The sequence below is a fragment of the Armigeres subalbatus genome, chromosome 2 (genome assembly GCF_024139115.2).
Source record: "Armigeres subalbatus isolate Guangzhou_Male chromosome 2, GZ_Asu_2, whole genome shotgun sequence".
Classification (NCBI taxonomy): Eukaryota; Metazoa; Arthropoda; class Insecta; order Diptera; family Culicidae; genus Armigeres; species Armigeres subalbatus.
Window position 1 is genome coordinate 258,001,381 of NC_085140.1, and position 20,512 is coordinate 258,021,892.

Sequence of the window (20,512 nt, forward strand, 5' to 3'; positions counted from 1 at the left end):
TCATCCGTACAAAGAAGACAACAAAAATTCCACACCAAATGAGGCCTACTTCACGCTTTCCAACCCACACACATTGCACTACCTACGCCAACCATTTTGTTCCGTCCGGTAGTGCTGCTCAAGACTTTCATCATCGGCTTCGTAACGCATCGTGAACGTGTGAGCAATAAGCAATACCTTCAAACGAATCGCCATCAAAGCCTCCACCCCCTGCCATGAGTGAAACATCGTCGTCGGCAACCTTAGCAACGCAATCCACCAATGCGAACGATGCGCGCAGGAAGGCGAGGCTCCGGTTCTTTTGTTCGCTCTCTTTCTCATGCTTTCCCGAAACTCGTGAGCATAACTCTCCGATGTTTGGTGGTATGTTGCGCTCACTCACCACCCATCCGGTTTTTGTTGGTAGTGGCCCTGGGTCGGTGGGATGGTATAAGTGTCCGGTAGCGGCTTTTCGCCTTTCATGTTTTCCACCTTGCTACGCATACTACCGCCGGAAAACCATGGCGCAGTATTGGTGTTTCGTGTAGGAATTGGAAACTGTGACACCTCTCGCCGCGGGAGTTGATTCAGTTCAGTGCCGACCATTCGCGGGGTATGTTGTGTACTGCTTTCGACCGATTGTCGCCGCTCCGTGTGTAGTCGTGAGTGATTCGAGTACGTGGTGATCGGAAACCGTTGGGTCCTTTCCACACCCGTTGGGATTTGCGTGTCTTTTGCGTGATCGATTTCTTACTGGTGGACGCGTAATTTACGTGGATCCTGATTCATCCGCGCGCGTATTGCGGAATAATTATTGGATGTAGGATTGACGCAATGGGTTTGCATGGCTGACCTTGGCGTAACGGAACGTTCGAAAGTAATTGCTGCAAAAATCCCTCAATTTGGTCAACGCCACTCCTGTTTATTATTTATTAATCGATTGATAACTTAGGAATGAGGGAAAAGTGATTCAACTTGAAGCGAGTGAGATAGCGAACCAAAGCGGGAGTGAAGAGCAGCGATTGGGGAAAATCGGTGCTCATGAATCTTCCTCTCAAGAGATACGAAAACAAGAAAAAGTATCTATGAATTATTCGGTTAATAAATTTAAAAAATCAGTGATATAGAAGTTTGACCATCGTAAATCGCACCCATCAATCTCATCAAACGGAGCCGCTTGCTCGCGTAAGGCCAGGCGGAAATAAGCTAGTTCAACAAATAGTTAATCAATTTCGAAGGCAATAAAATACAAGAAGTAATCAACAAATCAATCCCTTGCGCGCTGTGAGCTCGCATCAACAAGTACGTGTGCCTTAACTACTCCGTGGGTAGTGATCGTAAAAATAAATAAAAAATATATGGACTGTCTACAACTGTTGACCTTTTAATTAGAAACTGTAACAAACGCTCAATAATATATACGAATCAAATAAAAAGCTTCTCAAAGTAACTTCATCAGTTATGACTGCATCTTCATGATACCGTAAGGAAACCCCTGGATAAATCTTATAGAATCGATAGATCAGTCGTATCGTGGTCCTTCCGCTGGAAGATCTCGATCTTAATCGACTCTGGTGGAAAACAGTGCAACGGAAATGCGACGGAAGTGCATCCGGCCGTAGTGAATGAAATTGTGAAACACTTCAAAACCAGAAGAGTGTGCAATTTGTGTTCACCGAAAGAAAGAGAAAGAATAAGTGTCACCTCAGTGTGAAGAGATCCTGGCAATACAAACCACCCTTCCACCCATTCATACAAAAATCATCCTATATGGTAATGGCGGAGATCGGTGGCCCCTTGGCTCACCAGTTGAACCCCTTGCAGAACCACCGGGGCGGCCTGGTGCAGCCGTCGCTGGTGATGAACCACCACCTCGATCCGCTGGACAACAACGGCGGCGGGACGTGCCATGCGCCCAGCATTCTTCCAAGTAAGTTCTACGGCGTTTACGCCTATATTCGCTGAAATTTTCAGTAGACGTTGTTTATTTTTCGTGGTGAATATTGCCGAGTTTCAACAACACAGCAAACAAACGTATTTTTTTTTCAGAAGCATAATTTTGAAATTTCTTGAGCTACGTCGGTATGCATTTTCGCCGAGCTTATCAACATTATGTTAATTTGTTGAATTGAATCACTCGGCTTGTGGATCATTATCCTTAAATATTTCTTAAATGTTTTCCAGTATAATTAAAGCTTTTCAGTAGCAAAGATTGTAGAAAATCTCAATATTCACATTTCAAAAAAAGTGATGATACTTCGTTACCGTGAGGAAAAATGCCTTTTAGCTGGCAGCGCTTAGGGAATAATGTACCACGCGTCGGCGATTCAGCATTCTGGTATTGACAATGCGTGGAGACGCGTAATTCTTGTACATTGTAGGTTAGTCCCATTAGGGTGTTTAGCCTCGCAGAAATGTTCAATGTTTCTTCAAAATGCGAAAAATTTCGATTTTTACTACTTTCCTATTTATTATTTTGACACATTTTTCGCCAAACCTACATAATGTTTGGTCTAGTTTTATCACGGCCATCCCAAACATGCTAAATATGAGGAAATACCTGGAAAGCGTTTTGCATTGGGGGTTGTATCACCTACACCATTTTTGTTATAACTAGGGTAACCGGCGGTAATGTTGGCCCTGGATGTAACATTGGCTCATCACGCAAATTAATCAATATTTCAGCGATAATACGTCGATTTGTAGGGAGATATTAACCACTGCTTCTTTAGAAAAGTGTATCAAACATATATCTGCTCCATAACTCTAGATTTATACACTTATTAAACTATTAAAAGCTATTATCTTGCGTGAAAAATCACTTTGACTAGGTTTTTTAGCAGCCATGTTTCGTTGACTTATGCAGGCTGGCTATGCTATAGTTTTTCTTTTGCCCAATAAAAGAGTTTTCTGAATGAACATACCTGTTTTCGCACATCAGATGAATGGATAACAACCACACTATGTCAGCTGGGTATTTCTTTTTTTTACAATTTCTATTAGTATAGCGACGCGACCAAAACTTTTTTTGGACAATACTGGGGCACCCGTAGCCAAATGGTGGCATGCGCTTTCGATTTGTAGCACTACGTTAGTATAGGTGAAACTCTAAAATCAAAACATTCTCACCAATAACCCGTACTGGAGAAAATAACCGAAAGCTGCAGATAGAATATCCGATGCTTGTGATTATGTTGCTAAGATTTTTTGTAAAAACAGGTTAATCTACTCAGCGGTTAAGTTTCATTCGCAAATTATATAACGGCATAACGCTAAACTCAACCCACACCAAGCCTCTAATAATGCTTCATGTATGGTAGGGTTCTGAAATTTATAAAGTCCTTAACGCTCAGACAAGTACCTTCCCACAACCTAAAACTCCATGTAGTTTGTAAATGGGCCCTCATGATGCTTTTCTCGAATCACGATATTATCAATTCAGTGCAAAACCGAATTATAGCCGCTAACGAAGTTGGATTTTTCTCACAATCTATACGTTAAACCTAACTTCGGAAGTGGTGCGCTGTTTTCATTTGGTGATGTACTATACAGCTTCTTCTTATATACTACTTCCGAAATTAGGTTTAACGTATGGATTGTGAGAAAAATCCAATTTCGATAGCGGCTATAATTCGGTTATCTACTGAATTTATAATATAATCGCTTTCATTCGCAGAACATACCAAAAATAATTGCCTACCTTACGGCTTCCAAACACGATTCAAGCATCAACATTTCGAGGTTCGATATATACCATTTTCTTCATTATTTCGCAAATAAATGAATCAATTAGTGTATGAATATTTAGTTTCATCATCTTTCGCACGAATCCTACAAACATTTTCTCATTTAATAATGGAAAGATACAATGGATCGTATGTTTCATTAGATAAACTTTCAACATGATTTCATGGTATTAATTTCAAGTCTAGTTACTTGACGAGTATCTTCATCATAATTTAGAATCATTATTGCTTGCAAAAAGTATTTTGATCTGTAAAATGATACCGAAAAAGTATTCTTTCAACTCGGGAAGTTGAAACACGTGATAGTTTTGAGAGGATTCACAACAGCTGATCGATATAGAGAGGAGTGGAATCAAACGCACGTACCAATCATGAAACTTCAATGCAGGCAGAGTTAAAAACAAGCATCCACTAATTGTATTTATGAATAATTGTGTAATGAAATCAGGTAGTAGTAAACAATTATAACTGTTCATGCACAGTACAAAGCAAGGAATTGCCTAGAATAAGTTTTACAATTGGCTTTCCTCAGTAGTGCGTTTTGCATCATCCCCACCTAAAGCATTGTTTACGTGTTGGAAAAAAGTTTCGTTGAGAGTATCGCGAGAGCGAGAGCAACACAACTGCCATGGTTTCAACAAGCCGTAAACCTCAAAATTATGCGGCAGCCAATAATTAACGTATGCAATTTGTTTGAAGGCACAATATGAGGGCTAGAACATGTAGCCTTTTTGCAATTGTAGTTTTTAAAACAGTTTTCATTTTTCTAATCATCTTCACTTGCAAATATGGTAAATATTTGGGAAATAAATGATTCATATAAAAGTATTTTCGTTAGCATGTCCTTGGTAAGCGTGCTATTGAGGGAATCTGAAACGCGCTCTCACAATTAGTGTGGTAGTATTTTATATGCAACCAATTACAATTCACGCTCAATAAGATGATTTGATTTTCTCTATTTGTTTGCATGCTGCCTTTATTCAACGCAAGCAAAATGACTGGTACTATAAACAGCAACCCATCTTTATCTCTCGTATGTTCGAAATAAACAATCACTCGTCCCAAGTGGGCTGAAATATTATCCACCTGATAGGGACAAGGATGCCGACATTTTGTCCATTTCTCTCGAGACTTTTGCTGGTTTTAATGTCATATTGCGGACATTCATCGTCGTTTTTTGCTATTTGGCGTCAAAACCAAATGTAAGCAAGCCGGCTGGTGGAATAATTCTGGTTGGAAATGCAATATATAAAGATTTATAACGATAAATGTGCTCAACCGTAGCATAATGGGCCAAGGTTTGAGCCGTTACCCCTATAACGTTTAAAAATTCGATTGTGATCATTCCCCGTCGAGCGCAACTGACGAAATCAGTTAAGAATTACTATGTGTTAAAGTTGAACGCATGCAAAAAACGTGAATTTGCATAATTCTTCAAGCTGCATATTTTGTGTAGTGCAATGGTAGCCGATACAACCATCTTCATCAGCGACCATTTCTATGCATCAATAAAATATTGATGCGAAGTTTGATTAGATGATTGATGAGAAAGATATTGTCAATATTTGTGGTCTAAAAGCCGATTAAGATGGATATGAAATATCACCATCGTTGTGTTTGAGTCTGAGACGAATAAAAACCGAATTTGATCTCGTTTGAGTCAGCGCCTTGGAGCTAATATCTTGAATGCCGACGGTGAAAACGTTAACTCATCAAGCTTGCTATGTGAATTTGAAACAATAAAAACTGACAATCAAATTACACCAAGTCATCGAGTAATATTTAATAATTTAATGAATGTAAAAACGTATCAGTGTCATTGTTAGTTTTAAACACCTGGTTCGTTGTTGAATATAGTGAAATGCAACTTTATTTAAAACTAGCTTTTTTGTGGACGCAGTAGCGCAGTAGCGCACGCAGAAGAAGTAGCGCCCGTGGCAAGTGTTTTTTTTTTTCAGTATAAACGGTTCATTAATTCATGCATTGAAAAAAATCAAAATTTTCAACGTCTGTTGCCTGTGTTTTTTTTTTCATCCAATGCTCTGTCTGGTTGTCTAAGGTTGTCACTGGTCTGGTCACTGATAGTAAGGGGCCGGGTGAACCTTCGTCCTTCGTAGCTTAATTGGTTAAAGCACCAGTCTAGCGTACTGTAGGGTCATGGGTTCGAGTCCCATCGAAGGGAAAGTGGTCACCTCCAATACATTTCCCAAATCAATATCTTCCACATAACGTACATATTCACATATGATTCACATATGGTATTCTAAATGATGTCCTCACACTTAAATTATTGTGCCGACCTCAGCAAAATATTCGCCAAGATTCCAACAGCCGGGATCTCGGTATATTTTTTTTTTTACCAAAATTCAGTGATTTTTTTTACCAAAATTCCGTCATAATTTTACCGAAATTCGGCAAATTTGACTTTTCACCGAGATCTCGGTAACGATTACCGATGATTTGGTAAAGTTTACCGAAATCGAGATCTCGGTGGTTAGATTCTCAGCAATCGTAAAATTTTGAATTTGAAGAGTGTGATGCAGAGGACAAAATTTCAGCCAAATCAGTAAACGTTTGGAGCTGAGGAGCTGAACTCGTTGGAATTTTATATGGAGAGACATCGAAAAGCAGTGATTTACAGTTAGATGGCACCATCTAGGATAAAGACCTGTGATACTAATTCAGATCTTGTAGAATTAAATACAGAATGTTATGCTGAAAGCCGTAAGAGGATTCGAGTTTATTAGCCAAAGTTATTAGAATTTTATTGTAGAAGATCGAAGTAAGCCTTGCGCGTGGACGGTTGCGTTCAATAGATAGCTTCCGCAGTTTGCGTTCATTGTTCAGCGGTTTTTGTTCTGGCGAGAGCGCGAGGAGACTATCCGCATTCACCCGGTGTGATGTTCCGCTTTACAAATTTAAACGTAGTGCAGTGTAGTGTATGAGTTAATTTTTTTCATGAGCAGCTAGTTTTTGAGACTTCGAAACTGTCAGAATGAGTCAGCAGAAAATTCGTGAGGATGTTCATTTTTCCTACGATTAGTAGCTCCAACCAAGGGAAAAACTTCTAAAATATCGATGAGGGAATTGCATGTTTTCGGATTTTTTAGATTTAACAAGTAAAGTAAGCGCTCCTATCGCACATTATTGGAATTTCAAATCGTGATCAATTTTGTAAAAACCTTGTAAAAAACCTTGTAAAAAGTAACATCTTAAACAATTATAAACAATAGAAAACATTTAAACATTTATTTAAATAATTTCTTAGTGAAATTGGCTTTTTGAATATTATGAAAACCGGATAACAGTCCTATTAAGAATTTACATGACCGATTACACAGAAGTAAATAATGTTTCAATTTATAAGATTTTCTTAAAGTTCCATATGAAACATGTGATTTGAACATTCAAAGTTTGCAGTAATCTAATTTTTAGATTTGTTGAAATAACCAGTCTTTCAAAACTGATAGTATTTGCATTGCACACACTTACTCTTCTCATACTATCTCATTTACTTGTCTACATTATTATTCTTGATATATTTATACAAAGACTATGACTTAATCAACCTATCCTTCTCGTGTTTTTTGGCTTTAAAAAATTAATTAAATAGTCCATCGTCATGGTGATAGCATACGTTTGCATAACTGTTCCGGTTACAATCCCTAAAATCTAATCAGGGATCTAGGAAAATGTATTGCTGTTGGGCATTCTCAACCGGGGTCCAATACCGGACTCTGGCGCGAAATCGATAAGAGCCGCTTTCTTTTTGTGGCTCCATCGTGTCATAGAATGCTCATTGAGTCGACCTTTTGACAAGCTGAAGTTATAACAGAATTAACTATTTGTACTGGATGGAGGTACCTGGATGAGGGTGAATCCCGATCCATGGTTTTGATTACTCCACCCAACTAACGCAACTTCCTTCCCGTGGTATTTGTAGGGATGCAGAGGAATTCTCGGTCTCTTGTAGCAACAATAGCCACACACGAACATTCCATTCCTTTCCCAACTGACTGTAAGGACTTGACCGGCGCCGTTTATGATCATTTTTTTAGACCTGCTGAAACGTGCACTTCTAGAATAGATGGTAAGCCCCAATCACTACGCAACAATCAATTTTAGCTGAATAAGCTAGGAATTTAGTTGAAGAAGCCATTTTTTAGCCGAGTAAGCCCTTTATCAGCTTCCAAAGTTTGTTGGGATTCACTTGGATCAAAGTGCAATTTGCACCAGGTCTGGTCAATCACGGAGTAGCAACCATTGATATGTACAGTCGTTCTAAGCTAAGCTAAGCAAAGTTTTTAGAATTTTACTGTAGTGTTGACTGGGTGAATTTATCACTTTTCTAGTGTGACTCTTCGCCGGGTAAATACTGACAAAATATTTAATTTTCCTTTAAAAATTTAAATAATATCAAATCTTTCCTAAAGTTCACTAAAAATAAAATAATAGAACTTTTACTTATTCGTTGTATTTTGTTAAATATCTTGGCTGTGCATACTCTTGTGTAGGGATTATCACGCCTATCTAGAGAGTAGAAGGTTGAGGTTCGAGTCCCTCCAAGACACATGGATTATTTTTCGCCAATTTCATATGAATTTATCCTTTTTGAAACATGTGCTATGCATATGTACAGCCAAGATATTTAACAAAAAAAAATGATTTTTGTTCGGCCGAGTTGCCGAATAATATGCAATTATTTATTATTCGTTGTAATTAATTTCTTTAAAAAAAAACTTTTAAGAAAACATTTTGTGTAATAGTTTTTTTTTCTACAGACGCCTTCCGATTCCGTTCTTATTGATGCCTTGTAAAATGAAATATGTTGACGCTAGCACATGATTTAGAAATAAGAAATCTACCATTACAAAAGTTAATTACCAAGTTTATACTGAAAGCAGCAATAAAATTAAAGTTCATTCGATGAAGTTAGGTCGATACCTTTTTTTTAATAATGCCTCTCCTCTCGGTTTGTTTTGATCAAACATAATTATCTGAGGGGGCAATTAGGTACACAATTTAATCTAGATGTCCATTTATGAGTTTTTTTTTGCGACGTCGTACTCCAGATCAATTTTCGTGCGATCGCATTGGGTTTTCCCCTAATATTATATTGTAATGATTTTTTTAAACTTCCTCCGTCAAATCCGAAAACTTTTCAATTAGAACTTTATATGTTTTGAGGATTTTTCAAACCACTAATTTACCAAACCTCCAGCAATTTTGAATTTGAAATACTCAAGAAAACCACGTAAAAGTTTTGATGATTTTTTTTGAAATTTTTGACGTTACTTCTGAAATTCTTGTAATAAAAAAGAAGCACATATGATTTGAAATTTTTGATAATAACTTATAATGATTTTTTTGACAAAATGTTTAAAATTTTCGACAAAGTTGTTTAATTCAATTGCAATTATTGATTAACTTTTGAAAGTTTTTGATGAATGTTGGCAAAATGTCTACAACATCTAGAGTAAAACGACCTAACATGGAGGGTAGGGTGGCTCAAATTAGTATGGGAAAAACTTTGTTCAATTTTTGTGATGGGCCGCCCTCTTTTTCGGTTCTATTTGATGGCCTGATGCTCTGGACAAAATTTCAGCCAAATCGGTCAACGTTTGGCCAGTGCTAAACTCGTTGGAAGTTTATATGGAAAAATGTATGCAGAAACATTCAAAAACAGTAAATTGCAGCTGGAATACACAACATACGATGAAGAGCTATGATACTCATTTAGATCTTGGAGAATTTAATACAGAATGTTATGCAGAAAACCGCGAGAAGATTCGAGTTTGCCCGGCCAAGTTATTAGCATTTCTCTGCAGTGGGGTTTGAGCAAATTTCGTTTCTTTTACCTTTGAAAAGAAATAAATTCACCCCTACAACACTCCAGTAAAATGCTAATATCTTTGCGTAATAAACTCTAATCTTCTCGCGGTTTTCAGCATAACATTCTGTATTTTATTTTACAAGAACTGAATGAGTATCACGGTTCTTGATCGTAAATTGTGCCGTCCAACTGCAAATCACTGTTTTGGGATGTTTCTGCATACATTTTTCATATAAACTTCCAAGGAGTTTAGCACTGCCCAAATGTTGACCGATTTAACTGAAATTTTGTCCAGAGCATCAGGGCATCAAATAGAACCGAATAAGAGGGCGGCCCATCAAAAAATTTGAAAAAGTGTTTTTTGAGCCACCTTAATGGAGGGGTTAAGAATCGAGACAAAACAAAATTGATCTAAAAAATTCTATGCAGGGATGGGAAAAATCGAGGGTGATCAAGCTCAGCCGCGATTTTACGTTAGAATTCTTTCAAGTGAAAGAAACTCGCCAGCGATTAAGAATCGTGTGTGAAAATCGTATCTTGATTTGAAGCATTTACCGTTACTTTTGAACTCTTTTTCCTTACTATCATGAAACCATAAAGTCAAATAGAAGATATAACGGGACTGTTGACAAGTAGCTGATATTAGTGAAGATTAATGTTTGAATTAAAATTCTGTGTTTATATCGTTTGAGTGCAACATTTGAGAAGTTGTCGCCGACTGTTTTCACGTGAAAAGTTTTCACACGAAAATTGCAATCATTATCGTTTGATGATGTTTCAGCACTACACTGATTCAATGAAAATGAACTTTTTAACTTTTTTTTCAACATTGCTGTCATCGAAAAGGGTGCTCTTTAACTCCAGTTTCGTAATTACAGTAATATCTCGATGTTATCGGGGCCCTCCTTAGCCGTGCGGTAAGACGCGCGGCTACAAAGCAAGACCATGCTGAGGGTGGCTGGGTTCGATTCCCGGTGCCGGTCTAGGCAATTTTCGGATTGGAAATTGTCTCGACTTCTCTGGGCATAAAAGTATCATCGTGTTAGCCTCATGATATACGAATGCAAAAATGGTAACCTGGCTTAGAAACCTCGCAGTTAATAACTGTGGAAGTGCTTAATGAACACTAAGCTGCGAGGCGGCTCTGTCCCAGTGTGGGGATGTAATGCCAATAAGAAGAAGAAGAAGAAGAAGAATCTCGATGTTATCACCTCCCTGGTAAATTTAAAGGTGACAAATTCGAAAAAACATCTATTTCAGAAGTTTCAGAAATACGAATCAGTCTATGCCTTGAAAAGACAAAATACGTGAACGGAACCCGTGATTTCTGGTCGAAAACGTTCACAAAATTCATAATAAACCACAGCCGGTGAAAGTTATTTCATGAAAATCATTGTTGCTTGCAATATTATTTACAAATTAAAAAGAACGACTAAAATTTTCATTTTTTTTTATGAATTTCTGGTCGAAAGGGTTCACAAAATTCATAATAAACCATAGCAGATGAAAGTTATTTCATGAAAATCATTGTTGCTTGCAATATTATTTACAAATTAAAAAGAACGACTAAAATTTTCATTTTTTTTTTTTTGGAGTGATAAAATCAGAGCGATTAATACTGCATTACGTCAATTCGACATTGTTGTTTCATAAGGGCGAAAGTCGCAAAGGTAAACATTGACTTCTTTTGCTGATTTCAGGAAGATTGGAGATTTCTGGCGGTATTTTCCACTTCCGTTCGGTAGAAGGCGCCACCAGTTCCAAGTGGTTGGAAGCTGAGAGCGGTCCTAGTTGTTGAGAAATTTGCAGGAAAAGGCATTGTTTACGTTTGCGACATTCATACTTATGAAACAACAGTGTCGAATTGTGCTAAACACCACAACCTATCGTTGCGATGTTTAATGAAAAATTTAATCAGTCCTATTCTTGCGGTATTGCCTGTATTTTTTACGGAGAGCAGTAGGACCTTAGAAGGAAGATCCATAAAGTACGTCACGCAATAATTGGTGATTTTCAACCCCCCTCCCTCCTCGTCACAAGGCTCAAAGGACGCAATTGTTTTAGGAAAATGTTGATTTTTCATCATTTCGAATAGAATTTCGACAAACAAAAGGTCTTCTTCTTCTTCATTTGCATGACATCCCCCACTGGGACATTGCCGCCTCGCTGCTTAGTGTTGATTAAGCACTTCCACAGTTATTAACTGCTAGGTTTCTAAGCCAAGTTAACATTTCTGCATTGGTATAACACGATGATTCTTCTATGCCAAGGGAAGCCGAGACAATTTCCAAACCGACAATTTCCTAGACCGGCACCGGGAACCTAACTAAGCCACCCTCAGGATGGTCTTGCTTTGTAGCCGCGCTTCTTCTACTGGTTGATTCGAAGAGTTTTAGCGAATCCACAATTGGCTGTGATGCTTTTATATCGTCAATGGACTATTTTTAACACTTCCGCAACATTAGGAAATACCACAACGATAGGACGTTTTACCCTACAAAATCTTAATTTTCATATTTTAGGTAACGTAAGGTAAAGAAAGATTTAAAATTTTTGATGAAATTGTCAAAACCTTAGACGAAATTATTTAAATATTTTTAGTGAAATTTTTGAGCTTTTAGTGGAATTAAAGGGTTAAATTATTTAGATGAAAATTAAAGAAAATTCAAATTTTTCAAGAAACAAATGGAAAAAAATACTTGAACGCTTTCGATAGATTTGTATTTTATTTTTTAGAATTTCTCAGTTTTTTTTAAGAAAAATAACAATCTGAATTCTAAAAACATCACCATTTTTAAAACATTTACAATAAAATTTCTTAAAATTTTTGATAAATTACAATTACATTTTAATAATAAAATTTAAATTACAAATTAAATTACGAGGCGGTAGGTAGGCTAGGTAGATTGATCTGTTTTTTTATTTCTTACTGTTTGGAATGTTTCATGAATTTTAAATATTTTTCTTAACAGTAATATACGTTTTGTCTTTCTCATATACAACGTATACGTAAACTCAATAGGATCACTCCAAAATCGAACTTTTGATAGAAGGCTCGGAGATCGATAGTGTTATATACCAATCGAATCAGCTAGACGAATTGAGGTGATGTCTGTATGTGTGTGTGTTCAAAAAATATGATACACACTATTTGGTGCTTAGCAATATCCAATTTGCACATCTTGGGTGCCCATGCGAAACAAGCGACAAAAGAGAACTAACGACAAAGATTTGTTCTTGTCGGAGATAATATTGACAAAGATCCAAACAAAGACAATTTTGTTGCTAACTGTTCATCCCGTTATTTTGCATTATCTCTAAAGTAAATTTCGGTTTTGTGCTATCATAGTTTCTGCTTTTAAAGAAATATTCCTGAATCTAAATATGATTACAAAATTAGCATAGCATTCTCGGAAACATCAGAACATGCAAGGCAAATGATTCTTGTCATATTGTGTTTGGGGTCTAATAAAGGCTTATTCGAGGTGCGTTTGTCAGTAACAAACTCTGTTGACGACAAAAAATGTATTGTTAGGAGTTGCTTAGATATAAGCTTCCAATAATCTGAAGGTATGAACTCGTTGGATTTTCTATTAGATTCGGCAACAAACTTGATAATAGCTTCGTAATCTACGTCTACAGTTCGTTCACCCAATCATATGGCTGTCCCTTATAGTTATTAAATTTGCGTAGTGAGAAAGTTTTATGCGATTTTTAATTTTTTTTGAAAAAGCCAATTAGAAAAATCAAGCAAATGTTTAATTGCTGAACTGTAGAGTTGTAAGTGAATATAAGGAATGTTTCATCAAAAAAACATTTCCTACTTTGCAAAGCAAAATCAATCTCCCATTCCCATCACAAGGAGTTAATGAATCAGCGCACCATGCGTCTCCATATGCTTGTATGCTTATACGTCGAACAAAAAGATATTTTAGTTCACTTGTCATAAGACAAGTTTGTACAATCACATTTAATTCCACCACTTAATTGTATCTTGACAGATACGTATTTCGACCTCAACAGTAAGGTCGTCTTCAGTGTCTCGTACTTGACTCGACTTACGAGACACTGAAGACGACCTTACTGTTGAGGTCGAAATACGTATCTGTCAAGGTACAATTAAGTGGTGGAATTAAATGGGATTGTACAAACTCGTCTTATGACAAGTGAAGACATTCCACTAAAAAGCTCAACATAATTTTCTTAATATTTTAGTTACAAGATAAATATTGTCACTTCGGTTTCCTTTGTTCTGCTGTCCGAAACATGTTGGGTACCGAACTGTCAAATCGTATGTATTTTTCCTTCATTGATATTTAACGCCCCATCCTCGCCAGCAAAAGATGTTCCGGACAGCGATGACAGCGACAATCTTTATCTTGTAACTAAAATATCTTTTGTCGAACATGTTCAAAGCTTGTTGACATAAAAAGCAATAAAGCTCCAAAAGTAATGAAATTACGAACTTTTGTCTTCGACAAAGTTTTTCATGATAACATTTGCTACAACTCTCGCGAATACATATACCTTGCATGTTGTAAATTGAAAAGAAAATCAATTTTTCATCTCACTTTTAGGGGGATGGATCATAAGACCTCCAAAGAAGCACATCGACATACTTAAGAAATGTCTCAAAGACGCCATTACGCTAAATCAGATAATAAAGGTACTATTAAATAAACGCGCCTTAATCACGAATTTAGACACTGTGGATTGGCGCATTATTCACTAGAAATCGTTTGTAAATGCCGTAAAGTAAGCAATTATGATGTGCTGCTTCAAATGAAACTCGTATCTTGAAATTTGGAAACGAGTGCGTCAAGTATTGCCCAAAAAAATTTTGGGTAATCAAACTACTTTAATGTGCAAATAACTCTTGCACGGCCTGCCTGTTTGGTTGAAAATGAAATATGCTTCATACACTTTTTTAATGAAGTAGCGATGAATATCTATCTACCATAAAATGCATTGTACAATGTGCAACCAAGGGCTAACATCACCTTCCGGTACCCTATTTAGAAGAAAACATTGATAATTCCAAGACAATTAGAGTTATTTCAAATTCTATTTCATACAGTTTTTAGAACGTTCTTAAATGCTTTGATGTTATTTAATAATTAGTATACATATTTGAAAGATTTTTAACAATATTTTTGAAAGAGAATATATAGCTTTTGAAATCAGAATAAAATTATCCAATTATGAGTGCTAGAGAGTTCCAAAAGTGCATATTGTTTTGCAATCAGCGGAATAGAACGTGAACATATTTCAATAAAGAAATTATCTCAATAACACATATTTTTACATATATCAACGCTTTTCTTCCAGGGAGTTTTTCAAAGATTGCTAGATAAGAAGGAATAGCCTTCGTTGAAAATTCAACCTTTAGCCGAAATTATCGGACAACGAAATACGAATGTTTTAAATTGTAAATCAATAGTTACTAGATTGTTTTTAACAGTTTCACAATCATAAACAGTCTAATCCCGAGCAGGAGAGACGACTTCGAAAACAGAAATTGGTATGAACTAGCATTGTATAAGAGGTAAAATACCAAACAATAATACCAAAAAATTAATATGCAAAATACTTTAGGCATATCATGTTTAGGTATATGAATACCAGAGATCGAAGTGTGCTGCGTCTGTGGGTAGACATAAAAATGTCACCGGCCGAAAATTATTTTTTCCCTATTTCTAAATAATTAGCCAAAATAGTGAATGAAGTAACTGTGAGATGGACATCCAGAGGGCTTGAGAAAGGAACAATCGCGGCATAATATACAAGACGGTTGCATGTCCTTGAAGAGTTTCCACCGTAAGATTAGTATTTTTGTGGTATGAGCTAAACGCTAAACGGTCCTACATCTGCGACTAAAAGACACGCACCCTCATGAGTCATGACAGCACCATACTGCATTACCGTTCTGCAAAACACAAGCTATCTCCAAGTTTACACAACCAAGTGATTCAGAAGCTGGTTGCAAGGGAAGCTGTCGCTAGTCGCTATCAGTGGGACGTCAGCAGCTCCGAGTATGAACAGAATGAGCAGCAATCTAGCGAGAGCAAATTCACCACGGATTCAAACCATGCGGAAGATCCACAATCAGTTTGTGGAAGCTGAGACGTATCGTATACACATAATTTTAACACGAAATTTTACTATTATATTTCAATACTCCACCAAAATCTATGTAACTCGTCTTACAACATCCTAAATAATTTCTATTTTATGCTAATATCCTTTTGAGATGAGTGTAGTCTTAATCGTTTAAAAAGAGAATTCTATGTAGGGACACGGCAGGTATTTTCGTCTGTTCGTCGTAGTCTCGGAAACCAAAAAAGAGACGCTTTTTGAAAACTCATACGTACCAAATCGTAAGCTCAGGAGAAACGTTCTGCTACAGTGGAGTTCTAGCAAATGTACGTTGCTTTCGTTGGTTTTAGCTCCTACGACGATGGACGGAAATACCTGCCGTGTCCCTATTATAAGTTTGTGAAAGGTAAGAGGCTGACTGACGAAAGAGGTGGATAGATTATATGCAAGATTAAATCAAGGTTATTTGTGTTACTTTTTCTCCGATTCATATAATAATGTTCCTTTTCTGACAATTTGCTGATATTAATTTAACTATTCAAACATATGGATTACATAAACTTGCTACATAAACGTCAGAGAACTAAATAATGCGATCAGAGGACAGAAAAATACATGAATAATATTTTCATATCGTTATCGTTAAAAAATAGAATTCAAATCACCAATATAAGGCAACACAATTTAATCGTGTTACACATCAGCCTACTTCCACAAACCTTTTTTTTTTTTTTTGATAAAACGCTACTGTTATAATGTTGATGCTGCTTCTGTTCTTTTTATCTCATCTTTTTAGGATTACTAAATGTATTTTTCAAACTTTGAATACGTTCTGCCTCAAGATATTGGCTCCCCAACAATCAATTCAGAAACATACTGGTATTGAAGAAAGCATTCCGTGCATCCCGGACAAAAAAAAAAAAATTGGTGAGAGAATTCCATTGTATATACAAACAATTAAATTAAAACTATTTTATAAACTGCATATGAAATAACCATCAGGGCACTCGATAGAAGCGATTTGGATAGGAATAGTGGGATTGCCAACTTCCTTTTGTTAACATCTTGTGGATAAAGTGCGGGCTCTTCTCCCCATCTGTTGGGTCAATCTGGGAAATAAGGGCTTGTTTGTATTATTATTTGTACGAACTTTCTTCTGGAAGGAGATTCTCTATTCATCCCGTGGATTTCGCATAAGTATCTCTGCTTATGGAACCACCCCACCCATTTTTGGCCCTTCATACAGGAGTTTGATGAAATGCAAACAATAATATAAACATGATCAAATCGTTTATCAGATATGGCCAGTGCTATCGGCAGGTGCCTTGCTACAATAGATGGTAGTATCATCATCATCATCACATCATGTTTAGGTATATGAATACCAAACGAATAATAATTTGTTATGCGTTTGGTATCGCAATAACAGAGTATGTTATAGCTGCAGTACTGCGCATATTAATTTTTCTTACATTTTTTGATATTTTACCTCTTATGCAAGGCTAGTTCATAACAGAGTATGGTATCAATCAATAACAGAATGGAGTATTATTGAGTTAATTTCTCCTGCTCGGGATGAAACTATAAAGATGTGCCAAATATTGCGAACTCGATGAAATTTTGAAGGTGTAAAATTTGGTACACTGCAGCTACCATAAGATGTAAAAGTTCAATTGGCAACAATGGAATGATGATTCATATTATATATTCACCCCATCTATGCTTCGAATCAAATTGGACAGAATTCCAGAACCTCTAGATCATTACTAAGCGCATACCTTTATAGAATTACAGTAATCGGTACAGCAATTAGCGAACCGGTTATCAGATTACAAACGATTGCAGATTGTACAATTATGCGAACCCTCCCAAGTTCTACGAAATCCACTGTTTGTTTTACACAATTGCTTTACGATCAACCCGAAATTCGGTCTCGGACCCACCAAGGGAACTGCTGCTGGTTCGGTCACTCGCCTACACTACACCATATTCTGCGTATGACAAAGCCGGTGTGTGCCCAATCAGGTCAACTTGCGAAATGACGGATATCCAAAAACGTTACCTGACGAGTTCCCCGACTGAGTCGTTAAAGTCTGCCAAAAATTATTGCGGCAAGCTTGATCCGTTTGGCATAGGGTTGTTCATAAAATTGATAATATTGTAACACGCATTATATGTATCTAATAATTTGTCTATCCATTATATCGAAAACACATCAGGTTTTTATCGAGATCAATTCTACGCTGTCAGATTAGAACACCATTTTTGCCTGGCGGTTGATTAATTTAACTCTGTGGAGCAAAAATCCATCAAGCATTGAGTGTTATGATCATTCTGACAAAACATATTTCAACGTTGGCGATTGTTTGCACCTGGTCACATATGTAGGCTCGAAGACGCCCACACAAGGCGTTCGAGGTCGAATGTACGCACGTGTGGTTTGACTCATTTATCCAAATAAACAGAACATTGCTGGGCGCATTTAGGAATGCCAATACACTATTCAAAATCGAATCCAAATTAATTTGACATCCCATCCGATGCGATCCAACGCAGTCGGGCCAAGCGAAAAAAAAAATAGTTGTGTTTACGCAAACGTCACTCATCAACATGTGTTGACTCACAGAACACGCGTCGGTGCTTTTTTTGACATTTCGTTTTCCTCCCGAAAAGCTGAAATCTGATGGATGGATAGATGGATGTTGATGTTGATGTTGCACCGTTTTACATATACATATTCGAAATCAGGCAGGCGGCTGAAATTTGATGACGGCAATTTTAAAATTTATCTCCCATGTTCGCCTCATACTTTCCACGTCGTCGTCGTTCACCGCAATAACCGGCGTACGCAAAGTGCAGACGCACTTTTTCTCGATTCCACCGCACAACAAAGTGCCCGAAAACAGCCAACCATTTAGCGGTTAATAGTTCACGCTCATAATTCTCCCTCGCCAGGGTTACCAGACGGGATTGAGGATGAGGAGTTGAGAAGATGTCTGAAAATTATTTTAAAAAATGAGGAAACTATCAAAGCGGTTAGTATTTGAAGTGATTGGACATTTTATTGAGTTGTCAAAAATAAATGTAGTCTAACCTAAAGGGTCTATCACAGCATAGCCAAAGCGTAAATTTTCGTAATTGTATTCCTTCCCTTGTTCGTGGATGGCAAAAAAAAAGTTTTCACGTTAATGGTAGGAGCTTTTTAGCTTTACGTTGAATAAAATTAAGTCAACGATACTCAACACCGTTTTATACAATTACTCATTAGGCGCATTTGAAACTTGAGTAACATTAAAAAATGGTAACCCTATTGTCAGTTGCACTCACGGAGTCAGCCGAGGATTCTCCCCGTGCTGATGATGATGCGGAACCACGATTTAATGCCCGAAAAACGACTATCTAATTGACTCTATAAATAGAGCGGTATTTTTTCCTTCGATCCCGTTGTCAGGCCCATTCGGTTCCATTATTTATCTCCGAAGCTTGTTTGTTTTGATTGTTGTCAGTTGGGTTCCCACAAGATTGAACCAAAAAAGTCATTCCCTCGTCTCTGCATTTGAATGCACTTTGCTCCATGGGTTTGGTGACGTCTTCCATTTGCCGACATCCATAAATTGTAGTTTTTTCTTCGCTGCGGCTTTCCTCAATCTGTTTCTCCGGCAGCAACTGGGCCGGGTGACAACTCTTGGCAGCCAGTAAGTAACTACCCGACTGAAGACTAACTTTGGTGCGGGTCTTAAGCCTCTTCTCCGGTTCGGGTAATAAACGAGTGACCTCGAATGGTGACCCCGCTTCCATCACTCGCTAGTACGCTGCAGCGCGACGGTGGTGGACCAAACATGCAAAAGAAACCGAAAATTTATGAAGTCGTCAGCAGCGTGGAGTGACACTCACGTGACAAGGTGACAGATGAGATTTTTTTTTTGCTGGTCGTGTGGAAATGACGGTCCACTTGCTGTTTGGTTATGCCGAATCTTTTTAGTGGTAAAAAGGAGTACATATTTGGATAACGATACCAACTGTCAGTTGACACATTATACTGGATACTGGATCTTGTCGAAAAAATTTCATAAATAAAAATGTCCGTTTACTTTATTACTGTTTGATATGCATACTTGTATTTATATGCGGATGTTTCGAATCACCCATTTTTTCTTTCTTCTCAATAATGCAATCATATCAAAGGTAATCAATCACTGCATATCGAAGTTGATGCCCCAGCAAGAGTCTAGACTACCAAATAGCACCGGCAAATGATATCAGCAGAACATGCCTTGCCATTCATGACCGCCAATTAACCATACTAATTACCTAGTTCTCGCTATCGAGCGCACAGGTGTTGGATCAACACGATTAAATTATCACAGCACAAATGAAGTCATTAAATTTTTTTCCCACTCCGATGCTGAGAAGGAGTAAATAATGGGACCTCAGATGGAACCTGTTGGCGTTTCGTATGTGGCAGAAGTTTTCATCCATAATTCAAGCAATTTATAGAATAAGAACCTAAAAGAACGAAGAGCCTTGCGGTAGGAATGTCTCGCATCTAACTCGTCATTCAACCTTATAACTAACGCCTCGAAAATCCGTTGTACAGTTTCGTCAAGTTGTTCCTGTCATAAGTTATGACCCTCACAGAAGAGGAATTATTCATGAGTGTTATTAATAAACACTAAAATGTGGAATTAGTTAAAAGTATGAATATGGATCGCCATAAATAACATTAATCCTAAATATTTCCGCACTCACTTTGTCTTGGGTTGGCTGGAGTCCAGTAGTCAAGGAGGGTTGTTTCCGAACCTGAAGAAAGTATTAAGCTGGCAGGAGCCAGAAGCGTAGCGAAAATTCTTTGGCCACA

General features: G+C 37.3%; 1 protein-coding gene across 1 annotated transcript in view; it reads left to right on the forward strand.

Moving 5' to 3' along the window:
• Positions 1 to 583: 583 nt before the first annotated feature.
• Positions 584 to 20,512, forward strand: part of LOC134212115 (insulin gene enhancer protein isl-1) — a 143,540-nt gene continuing 123,611 nt past the window's right edge. Inside the window, exon 1 of the mRNA XM_062689665.1 lies at positions 584 to 1,909. Coding sequence (XP_062545649.1) covers positions 1,750 to 1,909 — 160 coding nt within the window. The 5' untranslated portion in view covers positions 584 to 1,749. The remainder of the gene's footprint in view (positions 1,910 to 20,512) is intronic.